Here is a 20,188-nt window from a genome sequence, read left to right as displayed (position 1 = left end):
CCAGTTAATGACTAACCTAACAGCCAAAATGACCAGAGATACTTTGGCTTTTAATTTTACTTTTTTTTTTCTCACCAGAGTTTGGGTGACTATGTACCTGTTTTATACAAGTGGAAACTGTGATGTTTACCAGGGAAAGCAATGGTAAGAAAAGACATTTGCTGAGGGTCTTTCCTAGCTTTTAAGTTTTCTGCTTAAGAAAATATAAACAGATCTCTCTTTTCTCACCCTCACCCCAAAGCTCATTGATAATCCAAGAGTAGCTAGTACAGTTTTAGATCTATTGGTATTTCAAAGTCTTTTATCCTGTTTTTGAAGACCATGGAGGTTTAGGACTATCTAGAATGTATAGTATGTTTTCTATGCATTTATCACATTGCAGTGTCTGTTAATGAACTAGCCATCCATATAAATGTTCTAGCATACGTATTTTACTTCTGGTGAAAATCTGTAAGCTGCCTCTTTCAAATGCCTTTAGTGACTAAAACATGCTGAGATATTCTTAGGGTCTTCTAGGAAGATAATAAAGTTTAAGTCTGTCGCTGAAACCTTGATTTTGCAGATGGCCTTATGGCTGAAGGAGCCTTTTCCAGATGTGTAGCGCTGACTGCAGTGGATGCAGTACTCAAGCCACTGCCATCATGACCAGCGTGTCTCCATACCAACCACCTCCATGCTGCTGTCTCACTCATTCCAGCAGCCCTAACACCCCCGTACAAGGGGTATCTCAGGAGACATGCAAGCATCCAGCCACTCATTGTACTAGAAACATTTGCTGAGATCAGTGCACATCTCAATAAAGAAAGGCACACACAGAATTCGTGTGCAAAAAATATATTTTTTAATATATTTATATATGTGTGTGTGTGTATATATATATATTTTACTGGTATTAAAAACTCAAGTTTTTAACTATTCAGGAGCTCCATCTGCTGGCAGTATTTGGTGAATGCATCTATACTGAGTCCTAAAAAAAAACTTTATGTATAATTTAAAGTCTATTGGAAAGCTTACAAATGTTTCTGTAATACTACCTCTTTACTTTTAATTTCAGGAGCTGCCTAAATATTTGGCTAATTTTATGGTTGTTTCCAATAACCTGTGTATCAGACCCTTCAAAACCTAATTTTTTACTGATACTGGTTGATGATCTTGGTATTGGAGATGTGGGTTGCTATGGCAATGATACAATAAGGTAAGAATGTATTCTAGAAAATGAGATATCCCTTTCTGGTGAATTTCAGAGAAGAAACACTGATGACTCTTAGTATTAGAAAATCCATTATTAATGGATTAGTTTCTGTAGATACATTTTTTTTTCAAACCATGTACAAAAATGTTATACAGTAATTCCTACTACAGTAATAATTGTACACGTATGCTTGAGCAACCTCCTTGCACTTCTAATCTTCAGCATAGACAGTCAGAACATTGCAAATGTGTCTGCATGTTGTATTTGTCAGGCATGTGTATAAGTCAGAAATTTCCACAACTCCAGGGATGAAATATGAAGGATTGAGATTAGGATATAATGAGTTAACAACTCTAGGAGCTTCATTATGAAATGATAAGTCGGTCTGTGATATATTTATCCCTAGTGCAGTTATCAATCTGTATATAGATTTGTTCATAGGATGATTGTATTTATTTTCCTATATTTACTCACATCTATTATAGTTTTAGAAATTGCATTGCACTGTATGTATTAATGGAATCTTTTTCATTATGCTGCATGAGCTTTTGTTACTGGATAGACCTGAAATACCTTTTTTCTTTTTTTTTTTCTTTTCCCCCATCTTAGTAATTAATAAACATGCATGCATCTGTGGAAAATTCATTTCTAAGGAGTCGAGGTATCACAAAAAATATATAACTTAGCTTTCCTAGTTGAGTTGTAGATAAAGAAATAATTTTGTAAAAGTGATGATGATGTGCTCAACAAAACTAGGAGGAGCAGGATACCAAGAATTTCTGTGTAATACATTTTTATCAGAGATGGGGTTTTTTTCTCTTTAGGACCCCTAACATTGATGACCTGGCAAAGGATGGAGTGAGACTTACTCAGCACATCGCTGCAGCTGCTGTCTGTACTCCAAGCAGAGCAGCTTTCCTGACTGGCAGATACCCCATCAGATCAGGTTGGGCCTCTAATGGTTTGCTGCAGTTTGTCTAGTCATTGTTACTACTAAAAATACCCTTAAATAAATAATTGTAAAGACTAGTTAATCTAGGGATTTGGGGTCTCAGTGAGATGGGCAAAAATAAAGATGGCTAGATTTAGTGATTGATTTCTATGGGAAAATTGCTACATAAAGCACGTTTACTATGCCTAAATGACAACAAAGAAATGGATGAAAATCTAAACAGTACAAAGCACCCAGAGGTAGAAACATGAAGACGAAAAATGTCTTAACACTATGTTCAGTGGTATTAAGATTATATTAAGTAAAGTGTAATATTTTGAATATCCTGGCAAACTTTTTTATAGTGAAACGTGCTGTGTTGTGGAATAGTTCTCAACAATTTTATTTTAAAGCAGATTTACTTCATTCATTTAAATTCATGACAGAAAAATTCAGCCACCACATACGGCAGTAATAATCAATGTAGCTCCTCTGAATGCAATTCTGACTTGCTAAAGAACTGTAATCATGAACTGTACATTTCAGAAGTGTGTACCCCTGACTCCGTAAGCCTTTTGTTCTATATGAGTCTTTTTCTTTTTTTTAACATTATATTTGGATAGAAGTTTGGTTGTAAGAGGTTGTCTGATGTCCAAACATAGGTGTCATAGTGCCATTTGCAGACACTCCAGCACAGCTGAGGCATCTGCACTGGCCTAGCAGATAATGATAGGGGACTTGGAGGAGCCGACATTCTGGGGATCAATCAGAATACCCCAGGGTGCAACAAATGTCTTATAAGAAATTATTAGGCTTAAGCAACTACATCTCATTCATTAGAAAGAACAAGCTGAGCAGGCTGAAAATCCAAAATCTGGCTTGTTTTATTTAAAAGACTGTTATTCCTCTTCAGGCATGGCATCCAGCACTCGACAGCGGATTATCTTTTGGAACGGGTGTTCTGGTGGGCTTCCACCGAATGAAACTACTTTTGCCAGAATATTGCACCAGCAAGGTTATTCCACAGCACTTGTAGGTATGAGACACAGCAACTTGTCACCTTTAATTGCTTGTTATTCAAATGAGGCCGCTTCTGTAAAATTTGTTCTTTCCCAAAATGTCTAGGATCAGTTAAAGTAGAGTTTCTTATATGCATAACCTTCAAAATCAGCAGGGGTTTTAGAATGCTATCCACAAGCTCCAGTGTCAGCACAGCATATTTGATAAATCTGAAATAAGGATGTATGGAATACATAGATGTACACTGCAAACAGAAGTGAATGCAATGGAAAGAATCTTGTTTGCCCAGTACAGATTGCTTTAGGAAGAACCGACAGAGACATTCACTGATCTATTAGAGCAGAAAAATGTTGTCTACCAGTTGGTGTCCAGACACCACAGTGATCTTGGTTATATCTGCTGGCTAGATTTTCTGTTATTTATGTATGCTGATTATTATCACAGTTAAGACTCTAAAAGTGCCTTATTTTCTGCAAGAAGAAACTCTATTAAAAAAAAAAAAAAAAAAAAGCTGAAAGATTCCTACTAACTTTAGCGTGTTTTGGATCAGAATACATGTCCAAAATCAGAAAAACCTCTAAAGTCTGTGCTAATTTTGCCTGAACAGCAATTAAAGGCTGTGTCTTTCAAGCACTTCTCATTTTTAAACTCTCTTTCATGTAGTCAAAGGTGTTATGTACTTAATTGTAATTACTCTGATTTTCACACCTCTGCTATGCTCTGGCACACTGAGGTATCAGTTCCTAAACTGAAGTGAGTCTTCATGATGTGCTGACTGCACACAAGCCTGTGCAAAGGGGGTGAGCTTTCCCTAGCTCACTGCAGTCTGATATAGTTTATACTGTAAACTACACTCAAAAACACAAGGGCAGAGCTGGTAAGCAGTTCTCAGAAGTTATTTGTTTACCCAATTGCCCCTAATCCCACAGTTATAGACTGTTTGTCCTTCAGTGTCAGGATATTCACACTGTTCTGCAATATGACTTCTTTAAGGTTTGTTACCAGTGTGTGACATATTCTGATATGGCCAATTGTGCTGGATAATTGGAATGGCCTATTTTTGCTATTCATGTTAGGAAGGATATAGACACACAGAGCCAATATGTGCATCTTTTTCCTGAAATTTGTTCCTGGATTGTGAAGGTGAAATAGAAGTTGTGTGTCAATTAGTTCATATTTTTGCACTCAACTCTTTCCTTTGGCACAAGGGTTTCTCCACATCAGACTACCCACTAATGAATGACTACTTTATAATGTAAAAAATAAGCACCAACTACTGCAACCCTCTTCATTCTTATTCAGAGAGGCACCTGAGCTGGACCATTGCCCTACATGGAATTTTAACAGATAGGTGAGGAAAATCCACTGTTCTAGGCAAATAAAGCACCAATGCATGATTGCTTCCTGAGTTTCTGTCCCTGTTGCACACCAGCTCTGTCCTTGGCTGTACCTTAACAGAGAAGTGCAGCCAGCCTATTAAAATGCAAGCAGACATACCCAGGAGCAACAATGATGGATTTAAGATCTTTGTTTTTTATTTTCAGGGAAGTGGCATATGGGTGTAAACTGCAGATCCCGCCATGATCATTGCCATCATCCTTTAAATCATGGCTTTGATTATTTTTACGGCATGCCTTTTTCACTTTTGAATGAGTGTCAAGGCTCAGATGATCCTCAACTGGCCAAGTCTTTGCAAGATACATACTGGCTTTATACACAGATGATCATCCTTGCAGTGCTTACTCTTTTGTTTGGAAAACTTACCAATTTATTCCCAGTAAAATGGAAAATAATAATATGTCTGGCCATCTGTGGTCTCCTGTATTTCCTCTCCTGGTTCTCTAGCTATGGTTTTACCAAGTACTGGAACTGTATCCTGATGAGAAACCATGATATCACTGAACAACCAATGAATCTAGAAAAAACTACTTCTAATATGCTGAAGGAGGCAGTTTCATTCATTGAAAGGTAACCAACAAAAATTGTATCATGTTTATAGCTTTTAAAAGTAATGTGATTGCTGTGTCATGCAGGTTAGGCAGCTGGCAAACTGAACTACCCATCCTGGTGCAGGCCACTAATTTGTTGTTTTCTGACATCCCTCTACCTGTCAGCATCCAGCTACTGTCCTTCATCTTCATCGAGCTTGTCAGCTCCTTAGGAAAAGGTAGATGATTTTTGTGTGTGTGTTTATGATTTCTTCACCTAATACAATGGGGTCCTGCCCAAGGACTGGGGCTTCTGCCAGTAGGAACAGAAGAATTATTGTAGGCTGATGAATGGACTGCTATACAAAGTGTCATATGAAGTTAATATTTTACAGACAGGAGAGTAATAGTGAGTATTGGTTTATTTTCCAAAGGTGTTGTTCTTTTTCAATACTATCAGAAACCTTGACTGGTATTGAACAAACGAATTAAGTGTTTAAAAGTATTCCTGTGTCAAGTCTGGGCCTATCCTTGATTAAGATTGTACTATTTCTGTCAAGGCTGAGGGGTTGTTTGTTTGTGTTTTTTTAAGGGAAGTTGGAAGTAATGTAAATCCATCTGTAAAACTTCCAGCATATATAATCTCTGGTTCTTAGGATATCCTGCTTGGTCTAATTTCAAAGGGATATGATTCCCCTGTGTGTGCAGTGCATATCTGCTTCTTCCATGAGGATGTTTCAGATGCTCAGTGACATCCGTGTTTAAGCGAGTCCTATTCTCCTTGATTCTGAGAGTGTGTCAGTCTTTTGGCTATGAGCTTTCCAAGTTATTTATTTAATGTTCTACACATGTTTAATTTGGAACCAGGAGGAGAAAGGGTTTATTACTATTTTGGTGTTTTAATCCCCTGTCTCCCAAAACCTCAAAAATGCAAAGATGTCAAAATATTTTTTGTTTTGTTTTGACACAATAATATTTTTTTATTGACATAGTCACTACAATACCACTGTTATATTTTGGGTTGAGTGACAGTTTTCCGAGAAATGACTATTGTTTTATTTTATTTCAGAAACAAGCATAGGCCGTTCCTGCTCTTTTTTTCCCTTTTACATGTTCATACCCCTCTGATCACCACAAAGAAGTTTCAGGGAAGAAGCAGACATGGCACATATGGAGATAATGTAGAGGAGATGGATTGGATGGTGGGTAAGTAGTCTTCTTGAAGGAAATCATTAATTTATTTGAATGTGGAAATGAAATTGAAGGGGTGGTCACAGAACTTCCTTTTTTGCATATGACAAAAACAGTGAACTTGTCTTGGATACACAGCTCCAGAGATTGCTATTCCATTACCACAGCTCATTTTTTCATTCTTAAGATGGAAGCCCAAATTTTTCTTGTTAGGATTTGATTTTTGTATTTTCTTAATTGACACACTTCTGTGCTGCAGTGTTAGATGCAGTCAATCAAATATATGCTTGATCATGTTGTTAATCAAAATGTATGATGTTTCTCCAGTTCTATCTAGTCTCAGAAGATATAAGTGGTGCTGCTGTTGAATATTATATTATATGGTGGTTGTTTTGTGTACTTGGCTATTTTTATTGAAGGATAATCCTTGGAGCAGAAACGAGATCCCCCTACTAGCCAAAAAGCCAATATGGAGTTTTACTTAATAATTGCGTGAAGTCAGTACATCGTGAAGACTCACTTAGGTCTAAATATAGGTGCCAATTAGGTGTAAAAACTAAACTTAAAATAACTTGGTTTTGTTTGTTTGTTTGTTTCACTTAATTGGCACTCAGAACATGGATTTAGACATAAGTCTCACTTAGTAGTTCCTTTCTGCTTCAATGGGAGGGACGTAGCTTCTGTTTGTATTTAGTCAAAAGTGAAGACTCTATTGGCCCTTCTGTCCAGGCTAAGATTCAACGCCTGAATGTTTTCTTCCTCTGGTAACAATGTTTGCAACAACTACATTTTGAGAGAGGCCTCATTGCTTCTGATGGTCAGGCTGGGAGCCTCTGCAAGACCCAGTTGAACCAGAGAACTCTGCTGTGCTTCTCTTTCAATTTTTGGCACCGGTCACTTTTGGGCACAGGCTATGCAAAGCAGAGCTGGGTGGCAGAAGTCCAATGGTGTAAGAGTTGAGCAACTAAGTAAGAGATTTGGGGTCTAATTCAGAACGAATATGCCTAGACTCAATCTAAACTCTCTTTTTGAGGGAAGGTGTCTGTTTTTAGGTAAGTTCAATGAGTAGTTTGACCAAGGAAGTCTGTAAAGGAGAAGATCAAAAGAGCCAACCACTGCTTTATGCTTTTTTCTTGCATACTTTAGCTTTTGCTGCTGCTTTTGTAGCTGTGGAAGCTGTTCTTGGCAAATACATTTGATGAAGTAGGTGATGAGGAGAAGCAATCAAAGATAAATCATATTATGTATAAACATTTGATACTCTCAGTACTGAAAACATTCCTTATGAAGTTAGGCTTGAACTGTGCTCTGTGGAGTTTTCCCATGGGCATCAGGAGAAGATTTTGGTTGTTAGTAAGCAGTTGCATCTCAGGCTCCTTATTCAGCTCCCTGTGAGACACAGCAGTGTCTATGATTAGGAGTCTAGGCAGCACTGTTATTCATGCTTTTCAAGATGGTTGAGGCTACACAATGGAGATGATCCTTGACTTGGAGAATTTACAGCATAAAGCTGACAGAGTATTCTGAGTAGCTTGAATAAAAGGGTCATTCATTTAAATAATTTTTCCAGTCAGTTTTATTTTTTATTTTCCTGGTTTTATGGACACCACAAACAATTTTGGGACACATTCAGCAGCTTTCCATTGGGTCTTATTATTTCTATAATGCAGGATCACCCTTTACATTGCTTGTGGTAGTTCGTAACAGAATTCATTCAGGTAAATGGAAAGACTTGATCTTCACTGAATTTTGAGTTAAGGCCTAAAAAAAAAATCTGACTGCATCTCAGGGCATAATTATGATATTTTCTTTGTTTGTAGGCACACTTCTGGATGCTATCGACAAAGAGGGCTTGAAGAATACCACATTCATTTATTTTGCATCTGATCATGGAGGATCCTTAGAGGCTCGCAGAGGAAATACTCAGTTGGGTAGATGGAACGGGATCTATAAAGGTAAAATTTGGGTAGTGTGTACATGCATAAGACTTCCTCTTAAAGAAGATGATAAAATAAAATACATCCTGATAGACTATATTTACTAATCTACAGGGTTGGATATAGTCTTTTAAGTATTGTAACTATACTATCTAATCCATAACCCAACGCACTGCCTGAAAATGTAGTACCATAGGATCATAGAATATCTCAAGTTGGAAGGAACCCATAAGGACAATCAAGTCCAACTCCCTGCTCCATACAGGGCTATGTAAAACTAAACCATGGGACTAAGAGTGTCACCCTGATGCCCCTTGATCTCTGATAGGCTTCGTGCTGTGACCATTTCCCTGAAAAGCCTGGTCCAGTGACCAACCACACTCTCAGTGAAAAACATTTCCCTAATGTCCAGTCAGAACTTCCCCTGATCAAGAACATGCTGTTTGGAGTCTCACTTCAAACATCGTTCTGTTTTTCACAGTAGACAGTGTCAACACTGGCAGATATCTATGGAAATTAAGATCTATGGTATCTCTTATATGTGCTCCCTCCAGGCTGCCAAGCCTTCAAAAGCCACTGTGATAACCTGGGCAGCTTGACATTTACCATATCGTGAGGCCTGAAAACTGCTCCCATCACTCATTTCCCTAAAGAAGATTCAGGTGTCTTTACCTTGCTCAGCATCAAAATGCATGTCTGGTAGTAATTTACTTGATGAGCCACACAAGCAATGTTTGATACAGCTGAGACCTCACCCAAGAACAATCCTTAATGCTAAATTAACCTTCAATTCCAGATACGAAGTTTCCATACTAGTAATAGGTGCAAAAAAGCCAATAGCCTCACTTGAATAGCTCAGAACCTAAGGGCATTCACTTCTACTGGTCTAATACAAGCATATTGGTAGCAGGAGAGTCCGGAGAGGAAAAGTGAATGTGATCAGGGAGAGACTTCAGTATGAGAGGGCAATCATGAAATCATGGCTCCTTAGAGAGGAGACAAAAGGATATATAGTATCAGTGTAGATATTAATAACAGAAAGGCATTCCCATTTATCTACACATACAGCAGAACAGGGAACATCCCCTTGAGATCAACTAGCAACAAACTGAAAAAATATTTTTAAAAATTAATTCATAAATATCTGTAGAACTCACTGTTGCTATTGCTACCAGGATGTTAAAACCAAGTAGACAGATAAACCACACATGAATAATGAGAACAGCTGCTAGTGAATAACAGAACATGAGATACCATTATCTTACATGGCATAAAGGTTATTGCACAAGCAGCTGGAGCTGCCCTGTTTATAATCCATCATGCCACCCTGTCAGCCTCTAAAACCAAGCTCTGGGAACCTTGCCTCTCCCCAGTAACTATGAGCACACCTCCACAATAGTGAAGTCTGGCATTATTTAGCAAAGCCAGAGATTAGAATAAACTACCATTCAGCTGTTGATTTATTAGCTGAGCTAATAAGTTAGCCTCAAATTTTGTTTGCCGATTTTCCTACACCATTTTCGAGCAATGACTTCTGATTTCTGCTCTTGACAGGAGAAATAACAGAGCAAAGGTCATCCAGGTACCTGACCTTCAGCATTTTCCATTTTTTGTTTTCTAACTGGGTCCTCAAGTTGGGAGTTCTTGCTTTAAATGACATTGTTTCATTATTATCCCCATCCTCGATATCTATAATTTCCATGCATAATTAATCAATAATGCTCACTTCTAAATGCTATTCAAAACAATACTTTGACTTTGAAACAATGCACGGAGGAGATAATTTAGAAGAAGACTAGAGGAATGCAAGAGAAACCAAGTTAAGAAAGACTCTTTGGATTATCTCAAGACAACTTCATCACTGCAGTATAGTCAGAGCACTCCTCTATTTACTGCACAGGTTCTGTGCTCTTCTGTCTGGGATCAACTCAAAGCACCCCATGGACCTTAAACTCTTAGAGGGCAATCAGATGTGATCCTGATTCCCCTCACTGCTCTCCAAGACTGCAAATCAGTTTTTACTGTTCCCGCTGCCTCTGACTATGAACTGTCTGACAACCAGGCTGGCCTTGTGTTAATCCCCCTTCCTCAGGTACCACGTGGGGCTGCAACCTCTATTCCATTGACACCAGATCAGGTTTTGCTTTTTATTAATAACGGAATTTTTTCTTGTGCATGTTTTTAGGGAGTGTGGAAACTAATCTCAGACATGACATTCAGTTAAGATTATGGGTCAGATTGTCAGAGAGTGGAATTGTTCCTCTTCTGCCAAAAATACTGCTTACATAGTGGGTTACTATATGTGGCACCCAAGAAAGCACTGTAAAATAGAGAGATTAAGAATATTTATTTTTGAAGAAAGGAATTTGCACTGCAGTCCTTCTACTGTTTTCCAGGATTTAGTGCATTTTCATTAAGGTTGTTAGAATATTCTAAATGTTTTAAAGCCTTTTACTATACATGCATAATCAATATGTAATATCTTTCATTCTTTCACCTTTTTGGGTACTTTTTCACCCCTTTCTAACAGGTGGAAAAGGAATGGGAGGCTGGGAAGGAGGGATCCGTGTCCCAGGAATAGTTAGATGGCCAGGAGTGTTGCCTGCAGGAACAGTTATCAATGAACCGACAAGCCTTATGGACATCTTCCCAACAGTGGTTCACCTGGCTGGAGGAGAAGTGCCTCAGGACAGGTACATAACCATACTTGCTTCCCTTTCTTGATTCAGATAAAAGTTGACTATAAATGTCATGCATCCTAACAGCCACAGGCTAAATTATGTTTCTTTCTAAACCCAGCAATTCTATAGCTTTCTTTCTGTGTAGCTTTCCCCATCTTGCCTGCTTATATGGAACAGACAAAGGAAAACACAGTATGTTTTATCAAGGGCCATTTAGCTAACTCAGTTTTTTGATCACTGAAAGGCAATCTGGTTGATTTGGGACATTGTGATGACTATATATATATATTAAAAAAAAAAAAAAAAAAGGCACACAACCACAGTTGCCCATTTTAATTTTTCTTTTTATGAAAAATCCACAGATATCTACAAAGCTATTCAGTCCTGTTGGAGTACTAGGACAGGCCGTGTCCAAGACTAGAAAGCCTGGTTCTTCGTGAATAGAGAAGGTGGAGCAAATGGCACGTGGCCTGCATTTGGCTGCAAGTACTGGAGAAGCAGCTTCCTCAATAGTAAACAATTTGTAGCACCTATGTTAGACCTATGTAGCATCTATGTTAGAAAGTGTGAGTGGCTAAGACATTTGAGCAAAAAACATAGAAGTACAGGTGGCATGTAACTAAACCAACTGTTAGTCAATTCAGTAAGTGTTGCATATATATATATATATATATACTTTTTTTTTTTAATTTTTTTTTTTTTTTTTACAAGGCCTGGAGCTTATGGAGTTATCAGTGACTTCCGTTACAGGAAGCAAAATTAAAGGCTATGAGCCGTGCCTTTGCCATGGTTATCACTTACTCCCAGGAAAATTACAGTAATGGTAACTCCTCTCCTCAGGCAGGATGTATGAACTAGCAATAATAGCAAAAACTGCTAGTAACTGCTAATCACTGGTCTCCACCCATCCACACAATTGAAAGTCTCAGGGCTTATTAGCTAAACGGTAGCTTGAATACTGCTCTTGCTTCAGCTGCAGACTGAAATTCTTAAGCAGTCTGGTGACTCCTGTCCTCTCCAATAGGACAATCGACGGGCACTCCTTGCTGCCTTTGCTGCGGGGGACAGCTCAGCACTCAGGGCACGAGTTCATGTTTCACTACTGCGGTGTGTTTCTGCATGCAGTGCGGTGGCACCAAAAGGACAGTGAGTATAAATAACCCCCTCCTGCATATCAGAGATGACTTATTGACCTTTAGCTTCCAATAGAGTACAACAAAAAAACACATGTATGTGTATCTGGAGTAAGTTTAATTCCTCGAACTTTCAGTTCTTCTGCACAGTGCAGAGAGGCCTTGTAACTTTGCTGCCTTTCCCGACATGAAAATTTTGGTTCCTGAGCAGCATTGCTTCAAAAATCTCCCTGTTATTGCAGTGTTTCTATTGCTTTTGCTGCAAAAGCATTTGACATCAGCTTTAGTGTAAGACTGAGGAAAAACAAACTGCACGCATAAGGTCTTTATCTTAAGCTGTAGTTTGTATGTTTTCAATAGCCCTATCTTATTTATTTTATTTTTTTGGTCTGTGGCATTAGACAAGCTGACAGCAACTGTAATGCTTTCCTGTGCTTTCAACAAGCACCCCATCTTTTGCATTGTCACCTTCCATTACAGTGTAAAAGAAAACAGGCCAGTGACTGGTAGCTGTGTTCATATTCCTGCTTAGAGTAGAGGATGGCATTTGTGTGATGCAACACAGGTGCCTGGATCTGAGCTTGTTGGTTTTTAGTCACTGAAGAGACACAGATGTTTACAGGCTGTGACTCACCTCCTTCTGATTAGCACATCTGGGCTAGATCAGTCACACCTGACTACATCTGATATAAAAGTTGGCTGGGATGAACTGTGCCTTCTATGACTGGCTGTCAGTGTAAAGTGGATGAATTTCTGCCAATGAAGTATTCTTTCTTTTTTTTCTTTTTTTTTTTTTTTTTCCTTTCTGCACAGCTGGAGAAATGCAGAAGAAGCTGAGGGAGTAGGCTATGCCTACTCATCCTCTCATCCTTTAGAAACTTGAATGAGCCCCTTTAATTTTTGTTTTGCTTTCCCTGTCTGTGAAGTGAGAGAAGAATTAAAGAGTTCTTGAGAGACTGCAATTAGATAACAGCTATGAATGCTGGGGGATTCCACCATTGCCAGCTGTTCACATTCAGCTGGTGTGTTGACAAGGAATCGGCTGTTTGAAGCAGCACTTTGCGTGCTGACTGTGGGGTGAGACAATCTTTGCCAGCCCAGCAGGAAATCCTTCTTACATCACAGTGCTAACTGAGTGATCCTCCTCATGCCCATTTATGTATCCTTTATGATACAATGGCAGTATCAGATATAGAAAGTAGCAAGCTAAGAATCTCCTTGCTCAGTGAACGCTTCAAGACTACAATACTTACTCGTACTTGCAAATCTTTCGAAATAGACTTACCTATTCCCCTAGACACACAAACACAAGAGTATCAGGGCAATGGCTGAGAACCTTGCTGTCCTCTTTCTTGGCATGAGCAAACACACAAGAGTTGCAACACCGAACTTTCAGTCATGCTGCCAGTTTAACCTTGAGGTCAGTGTCCCTGTCATCACAACATGTTTGACAGAAATGTGGCTCTTTGGCAGGGAGTCACTGCACTCAGGTGACAGGAAATATGGAGAAAAGGACTAAGTGTAAGGATGTTGATACCAGGTGCTGCAGTGAAATTTTACTTTTAGGTTCTTGATCCCCAAAGATTAACATGGGTACTTCATTCAAGGAAAAACGTGTAAGCTGTATGAGCCATACATTACTTGAGGAGCTCATCCTTTCAGGGAGAGATCCGGAGCAACCTGTGCAATGCTGAAGGAGTTGTATGGTAGAAAAGGTCAAGTGCAAGGGTGTTTCATAAATACAGTTCTTCGAGGGAGTGAAGTTAGTATTTCAGTTTGCTTTTTGTGGTTGATTGTTTGGTGTGGTTGGTTGTTTGGTTTAGTTGGTTGTTTGTTTTTTTTTTCTCTTGGGAATCCTCAGTCTGTTTTCTCTGGAGAGAAGATGCTGATATTGTTTTTGTCTAAAAAGTAGGAAAGAGATCAGGCAACTGCCTGTCTTCTGTCTTGCAGCCGAGTGCTGAGGCCTTCACAACCCTATCAGCCTGACTGGGCCTCTCCCCTAGGCTGGAGATTTGAGTGACCTGATACCACCATGGTTGTGAAACCAAGCGATCTCAGTGAGGCAACCAACCACAAAGTGCTCAAGGCCAACATTTCGGCTGTTTCAACTAATTGCTTATCAATGATACCGGGACTCAGTTCTTTCCTCTGTTTGGGCACAATCAAAAGATAGCGTTTCTAAGTGCATTTTCGCTGAAATGATTCTGTGACACCGAGGCGGGGGCATGAGGGGCTGGGTCTGGAGCGGTGACCGCGCTCCCCTCAGCCGGCAGCGCGGTGAAAGGACGGCGCCGCCAGGGGGCAGCACGGCACCGCCAACGGTCACAACCGCCGCCCGGCAGGGGGCAGCAGCCGGTCGGCAATGGGCGCTTCAGAGGGGGAGGTTATTAAAACAAAAAAACCCCACATGAGATAAAATAAAAACTCCTTGGCTCTTCCGCCCGTGGAGCCCACAACAGCCTACACTTGGCAGAAACGTGAGGGTCACCACTTTGAATTTCTCTCCCCCTTTATCTAATACTCAGCACACCAGGGAGCTTGAGACAGCAAAGAGTCCAGCTCTTAGAGCTGCCACTGGAGAAGTGAGAGATCGGTTCACCTGACACAGGCTGGTGGCAAGCGAGCCCCACACCAGATCTGTCAGTAGCTCCAGGCTTGATCACATCTAACCCCGAGCCCATTCGCCTCTTTGCATCAGCTAAAGCAGAACAGCCATCAGAAGCTCACATCTATTATGCCATCACTATTCTTAGAGACATCTCTTTACTTCATTGTAATGTATGTTTTTTTTCCTGGGTAGAGAAAGCTTTTTCTTACTGCAGCAATTCCTGGAGAAAATTCCTACTAGGAGTCATGCTGCACTTCAGTGAAACACTAAATGCATACCCCATCATGGGATGAGTTCGAAGAACTGCTTTTCAGATTAAAGGACTGTTGTTCTCATCCTCTCCATCTCTTGTTCTCCTAGGTCATAGAAGGTTTGTCTACATTGCAATATTAGTTCAGATCAGAGGTGTGCTTTAAAGCAGGTCCTTCTTGAACCTACTCCCTCACTGTGCTTTGGGTTCCATAGTGGTATGGACTCAAATATCATGAATTTAGCTTAAACTAAACCATAGTATAGGCTCCAGGATCATACCTAATATGCTCTAATCACTAAAAGATTTTGTGTAAATTGGACCAGTAAAGAGCTAGCCCTCAGTAAAACACCCTCAGACAGCTACAGCCTGGATGTCAAGCCATCGATAACTATTCTTCTCTACGGGTCAATTTCTAAAAGAGCTCACACTACCTGTAACATGAGCACAGATACAAAGTGCAGATGTAAGGTGTAGTTTGTCTTCTCATGAAACCGTAAGCACAGCTACATCTCCTGTGCATGCCTTTCTGCAGTTTTTCCCATTGAGCCACAAATGCTCATGACATGGGGGTTGAAAACAATGCGATGTTCTGCATAGGAAAGACTGGCTAACCAAATATTACCATGGGGCTCAACTTAAAGCCAAGCCAGAAATTCTGATTCTTTGCTCCAGCTGCCATTACTTCTGACTGGGCTGACAGACTTTTTAGTCTGTTTTAGCTCATTTACAAGTATATCACGTTCATATTACATATTTATTGCCTGTTTACTTCTATCTGTTGGACAGGCTAGATATGAAGCCATTGTGTCCTGATGTTTCCCCAGCAGGACTCATCAATTAAGCCCTTCAATGAAGCCAGAAGAATCCTTTGTCTATATGTTAAACAGTCCTTTACCACAGCACAATAAGGCTTATTAGTGACAGTTCATTTCTTTCTGCTCGTTAAACTGACTGATTGTTACCAGATGGGTTTGAGAGATGTTTGGATTGAAGAAGTAGGCTTCCTTTCCCTTGGAGATATTACATTAACATGTTGCCCTAAAATTCACACGCATCCTTCAAATTCTGACAGAGCTACTTCAGTAGCAAATTGCATATCCCTCTTTGCTTCCTGGAGATGACTGAAACCCCTGCTGCTTTCATCAGCACTGATTTCTAACACCTTTTTTTTTTTTTTTTTCCTCTTTTATCCTGCTCTAAGCCAGCTGTCTGCTCAGCTCACCAACACAGGTTAATTACAATCAGCCTCACTGTATCCTTCAGAATGAACTAACAAGGACCTGGCTCTCTCCCACGCTGCAACCCCAGTAATTATTTGCAGCTGTGAAAAGTGAATGTTAAAATTTTGCAGAATCAGAACAATTCTCCTCAGACACTCTACACTCACTTCTCTGAACTGCCCTACAGTGTTTAAGTTATGAAGAATTCAGCTGAACTGTTTATGGAAAAGAATAAGTAATTATTTTGTGGAGTTTTTTTCTGAACATTGGTCACAAATTCCTATGTGTAGCTAGGTAAGTCTACCTGCCCATGGTGTATTTATCTATTAAATGGTTATTTCAGCAAAATCACAGTAGCTCTCTGACTAGAGCCAGCTAATCAGAGGCATATGGCCCAGCGAATACCACAGAATCACAGAATGTTAGGGACCTCCTGTTTAACTCCTCCTAACACATATCCATGCTACCTGACCACAGATGTAAGACCTAAATCCCATGCTCGAGGAACCCTGATATGACAGTAGATGCTCGTATTTTTGTCACAAGACAAATGCTCTTTTAGTCAAAAGACAGGGAAAAGTGGAAGGACCTGGAGCACATCCCAGCCAGTAGTGAAGCACACACCCAAACAGAGCTAAGGAATACCTGTCCTTAGTTATCCAGCAGGAAGTGAACCTCTTTCCTTTGAGAAATCCACCTACTGCACCCTTTCTCTAATAACTTCAGAAATGCAGGTATCTAAAATCTGAACATTTCTAAACGTGTTATGCCAAAACATTTCAGAACCATTGAGACATCATGCCTCCACAAAGGAACAGAAGTGTAGCTTAGTAGGATGTGGAAACTACAGAGAGAAAATAAATAGATACATAGCTATCCAGCCAACAACTGAAGAATTTAAGCTAAAAGATTACCTGAGCCTTAGTATCTGTTATTTGTTTCTTCTCACCTCTTAAGAAGTTTTTAAATTTTATTTATTAACAAAATATGTTCTAGCAGTAGTGACATGACAGAGACAAAAGAATCAAGCTGCAGACTCCCAGTCATGAAGAGCAGCTCCAGGGACAAGAGCAGGAAGGACAGTTCAGCTGATTCCATTGAATCAAAAAGAACATGCCACAAGGGACAATGCAGTTGTCAGCTACTTGTGCTCAATACATTACAGAAGTGGCTCCAAGTGCTGAATGTCCCCTTTCTTCTCCTCTCCCTTTTTCAGACATCTAATTGCTGCCTTCTTGCTGGGCATGTCCCTGCCTCTGAGTTCAATGTAGTGCTTTCTAAATGCAAGGTGAGGAATGGGGTAAAAGGAGGAGGGAAAAGGAAGGAAAAGCTCCTATTGAACTGCGTTCAGATTTAGTCCTAATCATTTGTCATTTCTCCATTACAAGTTACAGACCTGCACTTATTCAGTGGTCAGTACAAGAACCTGATGAAGTACAAGCTCTAAAGCTGCAAATTAATTGCCTTCATCATGTTAATTTAAAAACTAGACTCTAGATTTTACAGTTTTGATGGTCTGCAATTTATATCCTATTTGAAAGTGTGCTGGAATGCAAGCATGGAAAGAAGCTGTGACCAGTTTCTGCTGAGGTGCTCTTCTTGGCTCGCATGTACAGACCCAATAGAAGAACCACCTATGAGTACCTGCACCTAGAAATCAGGGGCTACATTCTACATTTTTCCCCACATGAGGCATATAGAGTTTTAAAGGGATGCAAGAAAGCGGCAGAGACTGCCTCTTTACCCAAAATATTGTGCCTGACCACCCGCACAGTGTATATGATCCAAAGCTCACGTGTGCCCAAAAACCATTCTGAATAGCTGCCAGCTCCCAAAAGGCCTTTCACCCGTACGTGACAACCACGACAAAAGCTTGCCCTAGGAATGACAAATCTTTCGGGGTCTCCTCTGACTCCTAATGCCATTAAGCTGTTCATATGTGCTTCTTCTCTGACAGGTGGAACCATATGGAAAGCTCATTATGCTACTCCAGTATTCCAACCAGAAGCTTCTGGGGCCTGTTTTGGAAGAGGAATTTGCCCATGTTTTGGGGACGGTGTAAGCCATCATGACCCTCCACTGCTGTTTGATCTCTCGCAAGATCCTTCTGAGGAGAATCCTCTATCAGCTGACACTGAGCCCTTGTTTGATACTGTAACAAGGAGAATAAGAGAAGCTGTAGAAGAGCATCGCAAGACGCTGACTCCGGTCCCACAGCAGCTGTCTCCTTACAATAATATATGGAAGCCATGGCTGCAGCCATGCTGTGGCACATTCCCGTTCTGTTGGTGTGATAAAGAAAATAACAAAGCAGATAGCGTAGTTTAAAACCAAAATCTAAGTACAGGTAGCTTTAAAAAAGCTGATAGTTTTCACATTCATATGACTACAGTCATACAGAGATGTGGGTCAAATTACACTGGAATAACTGAAAGGAACGTTATTTATGGTTTTTTATTCAACCTTTCCCTTACCCATAGAAATTCAATAAGCCTGTAGTTAAAAAAAAAAATAAAATTAAAAATGCTCCAAACATATTCTACCTATGGGTCACCTGAATAATTTACCCCTCAAGTGCATAATTCTGGATCAAAAACCCAAATAAATGAAATGAAATTTCTTTCCTTGCTGATTTCCAATTCAAGTAAATTATGAGTTATGAGAGCGCAAACTTTAATTGCAACTGTTTGTACAAGTAATGTGCTTATTAAAAATGTCTATTCAGGCCTTCGCTTTTTGATGAAAAATACTCTCCTGTGTTTAAAAGCACAATTGCATATTTAATTTGGAAACATACCAAAACACATTGACCTCTAAGAAATAAACACCTAGTAATGTATAGCAATTTTTTTGCCTCATCTGTACATTCATTTACCTATCATGTAAGAATTCTGAGGAAAAACTAAACTGACAAGTATGTTTTTAAAATTAGGTAGCTAACGTTATCATCTGAAGTGCAGCAGCAAAGTATCTGGCTATTCCTAAATGCTAAACCACAGCAATTCCTACTGACATACATTTTTCATGTTCTTCAGTCATCTTACTTGAGAAAGCATTGAAAATCATCACCTAGCTGCCTTGACCAGATAGGTCCCAAATTTCACAATCTGTGAGGCCATTTCATAAGCTGCATGTCCCATTTGAGCAATAATGCTCCTGATTATCATGAGACTGCTACCATACCCCATGAAAAATGTGCTTTGTTTTGTGAGACAGCACTTCGTTCTCAGTAAAAGGTGTTAAAAAATTCAGCACACATACTAATCACTTCAGTATACAGGTCATCTTCAAGCCAAACAAGTGTCAGCACTCTGTACAGTCATTAGGGAAAGGGAGGGAATTAAAATATCTAATCCTCTCTTGCTGCCCTCAGGTTAAATAATTCATCTCTCAACATATAATCCTAACCATGTTCTTGCAGGGTTTCTGTGTCAAATCCAATTTTTAAGCCAAGATTCCTGCATTTTCTGCTTCTAAAGAAGTAGATTATGTGCCAGAGTCTCAGATTCAAACTTCTAAGCCTTCCTGAATACTATATATTCACTCCTACCACACAGCTAAAGGTCACTAAGATTTTAAAAGTAACAAGTTGCAGCAAGAGCAGCAAGGCAGGTGCTTCAGGTGACCCATTTCCTTAAGGCTAGCCACCTCACAGACCCACACCAGCACAGCCCTGTCCTATACCAAGGTTATCTGTCTGTCATTTTTTGCCTTTTAGAAAGCAGAGGAGATAAGGCAGCCCAGGGCAGTTGACAATCCTAGAGCAGTGTGCTGCTCTCTCAGCTCTTGAGCTACAGTGGCCCATCCCAGCCCTTCCACCAGCCCCAGGACAGCAGGGTGTGCCTGGACCATGCACCTCTCACAGTGTTTTCAAGCAAGCTCCTGGCTCACACCACCAATGTGGTATGCCACCCACATGGTAAGTCACTGTTATTTTGCTCTAAACGGCACAGGTTGTGACCATGATGCAGCACCAAATTAAAGTCTCCAAGAAGCTGACCAGACATTTCTTCAGGTTATTTTCTCTGTTTTACCTTTCTTCTAAAAGGTCACCAGGCAAGTTATGTGGAAATTATTCCACAGAAATCAAAGGG

At 39.9% G+C, this 20,188-nt stretch overlaps 1 protein-coding gene across 1 annotated transcript; it reads left to right on the top strand.

Moving 5' to 3' along the window:
* Nucleotides 1–91: 91 nt before the first annotated feature.
* Nucleotides 92–18,891, top strand: LOC308053177 (arylsulfatase H-like; the record flags this gene model as incomplete). The annotated part of the gene is made up of 10 exons (XM_080363968.1): nt 92–144; nt 1,055–1,195; nt 2,017–2,138; nt 3,037–3,159; nt 4,688–5,111; nt 6,141–6,277; nt 8,083–8,217; nt 10,730–10,892; nt 11,905–12,026; nt 18,052–18,891. The coding sequence occupies 10 exons, from the start codon at nt 92–94 to the stop codon at nt 18,420–18,422; spliced, it is 1,791 nt and encodes a 596-aa protein (XP_080220094.1). The 3' UTR covers nt 18,423–18,891.
* Between the last annotated feature and the right edge of the window lie 1,297 nt (nt 18,892–20,188).

Source organism: Nesoenas mayeri (assembly GCF_963082525.1).
Source record: "Nesoenas mayeri genome assembly, chromosome: 1".
NCBI classification, from domain to species: domain Eukaryota; kingdom Metazoa; phylum Chordata; class Aves; order Columbiformes; family Columbidae; genus Nesoenas; species Nesoenas mayeri.
This window is presented reverse-complemented; position numbering and strand designations above follow the sequence as displayed.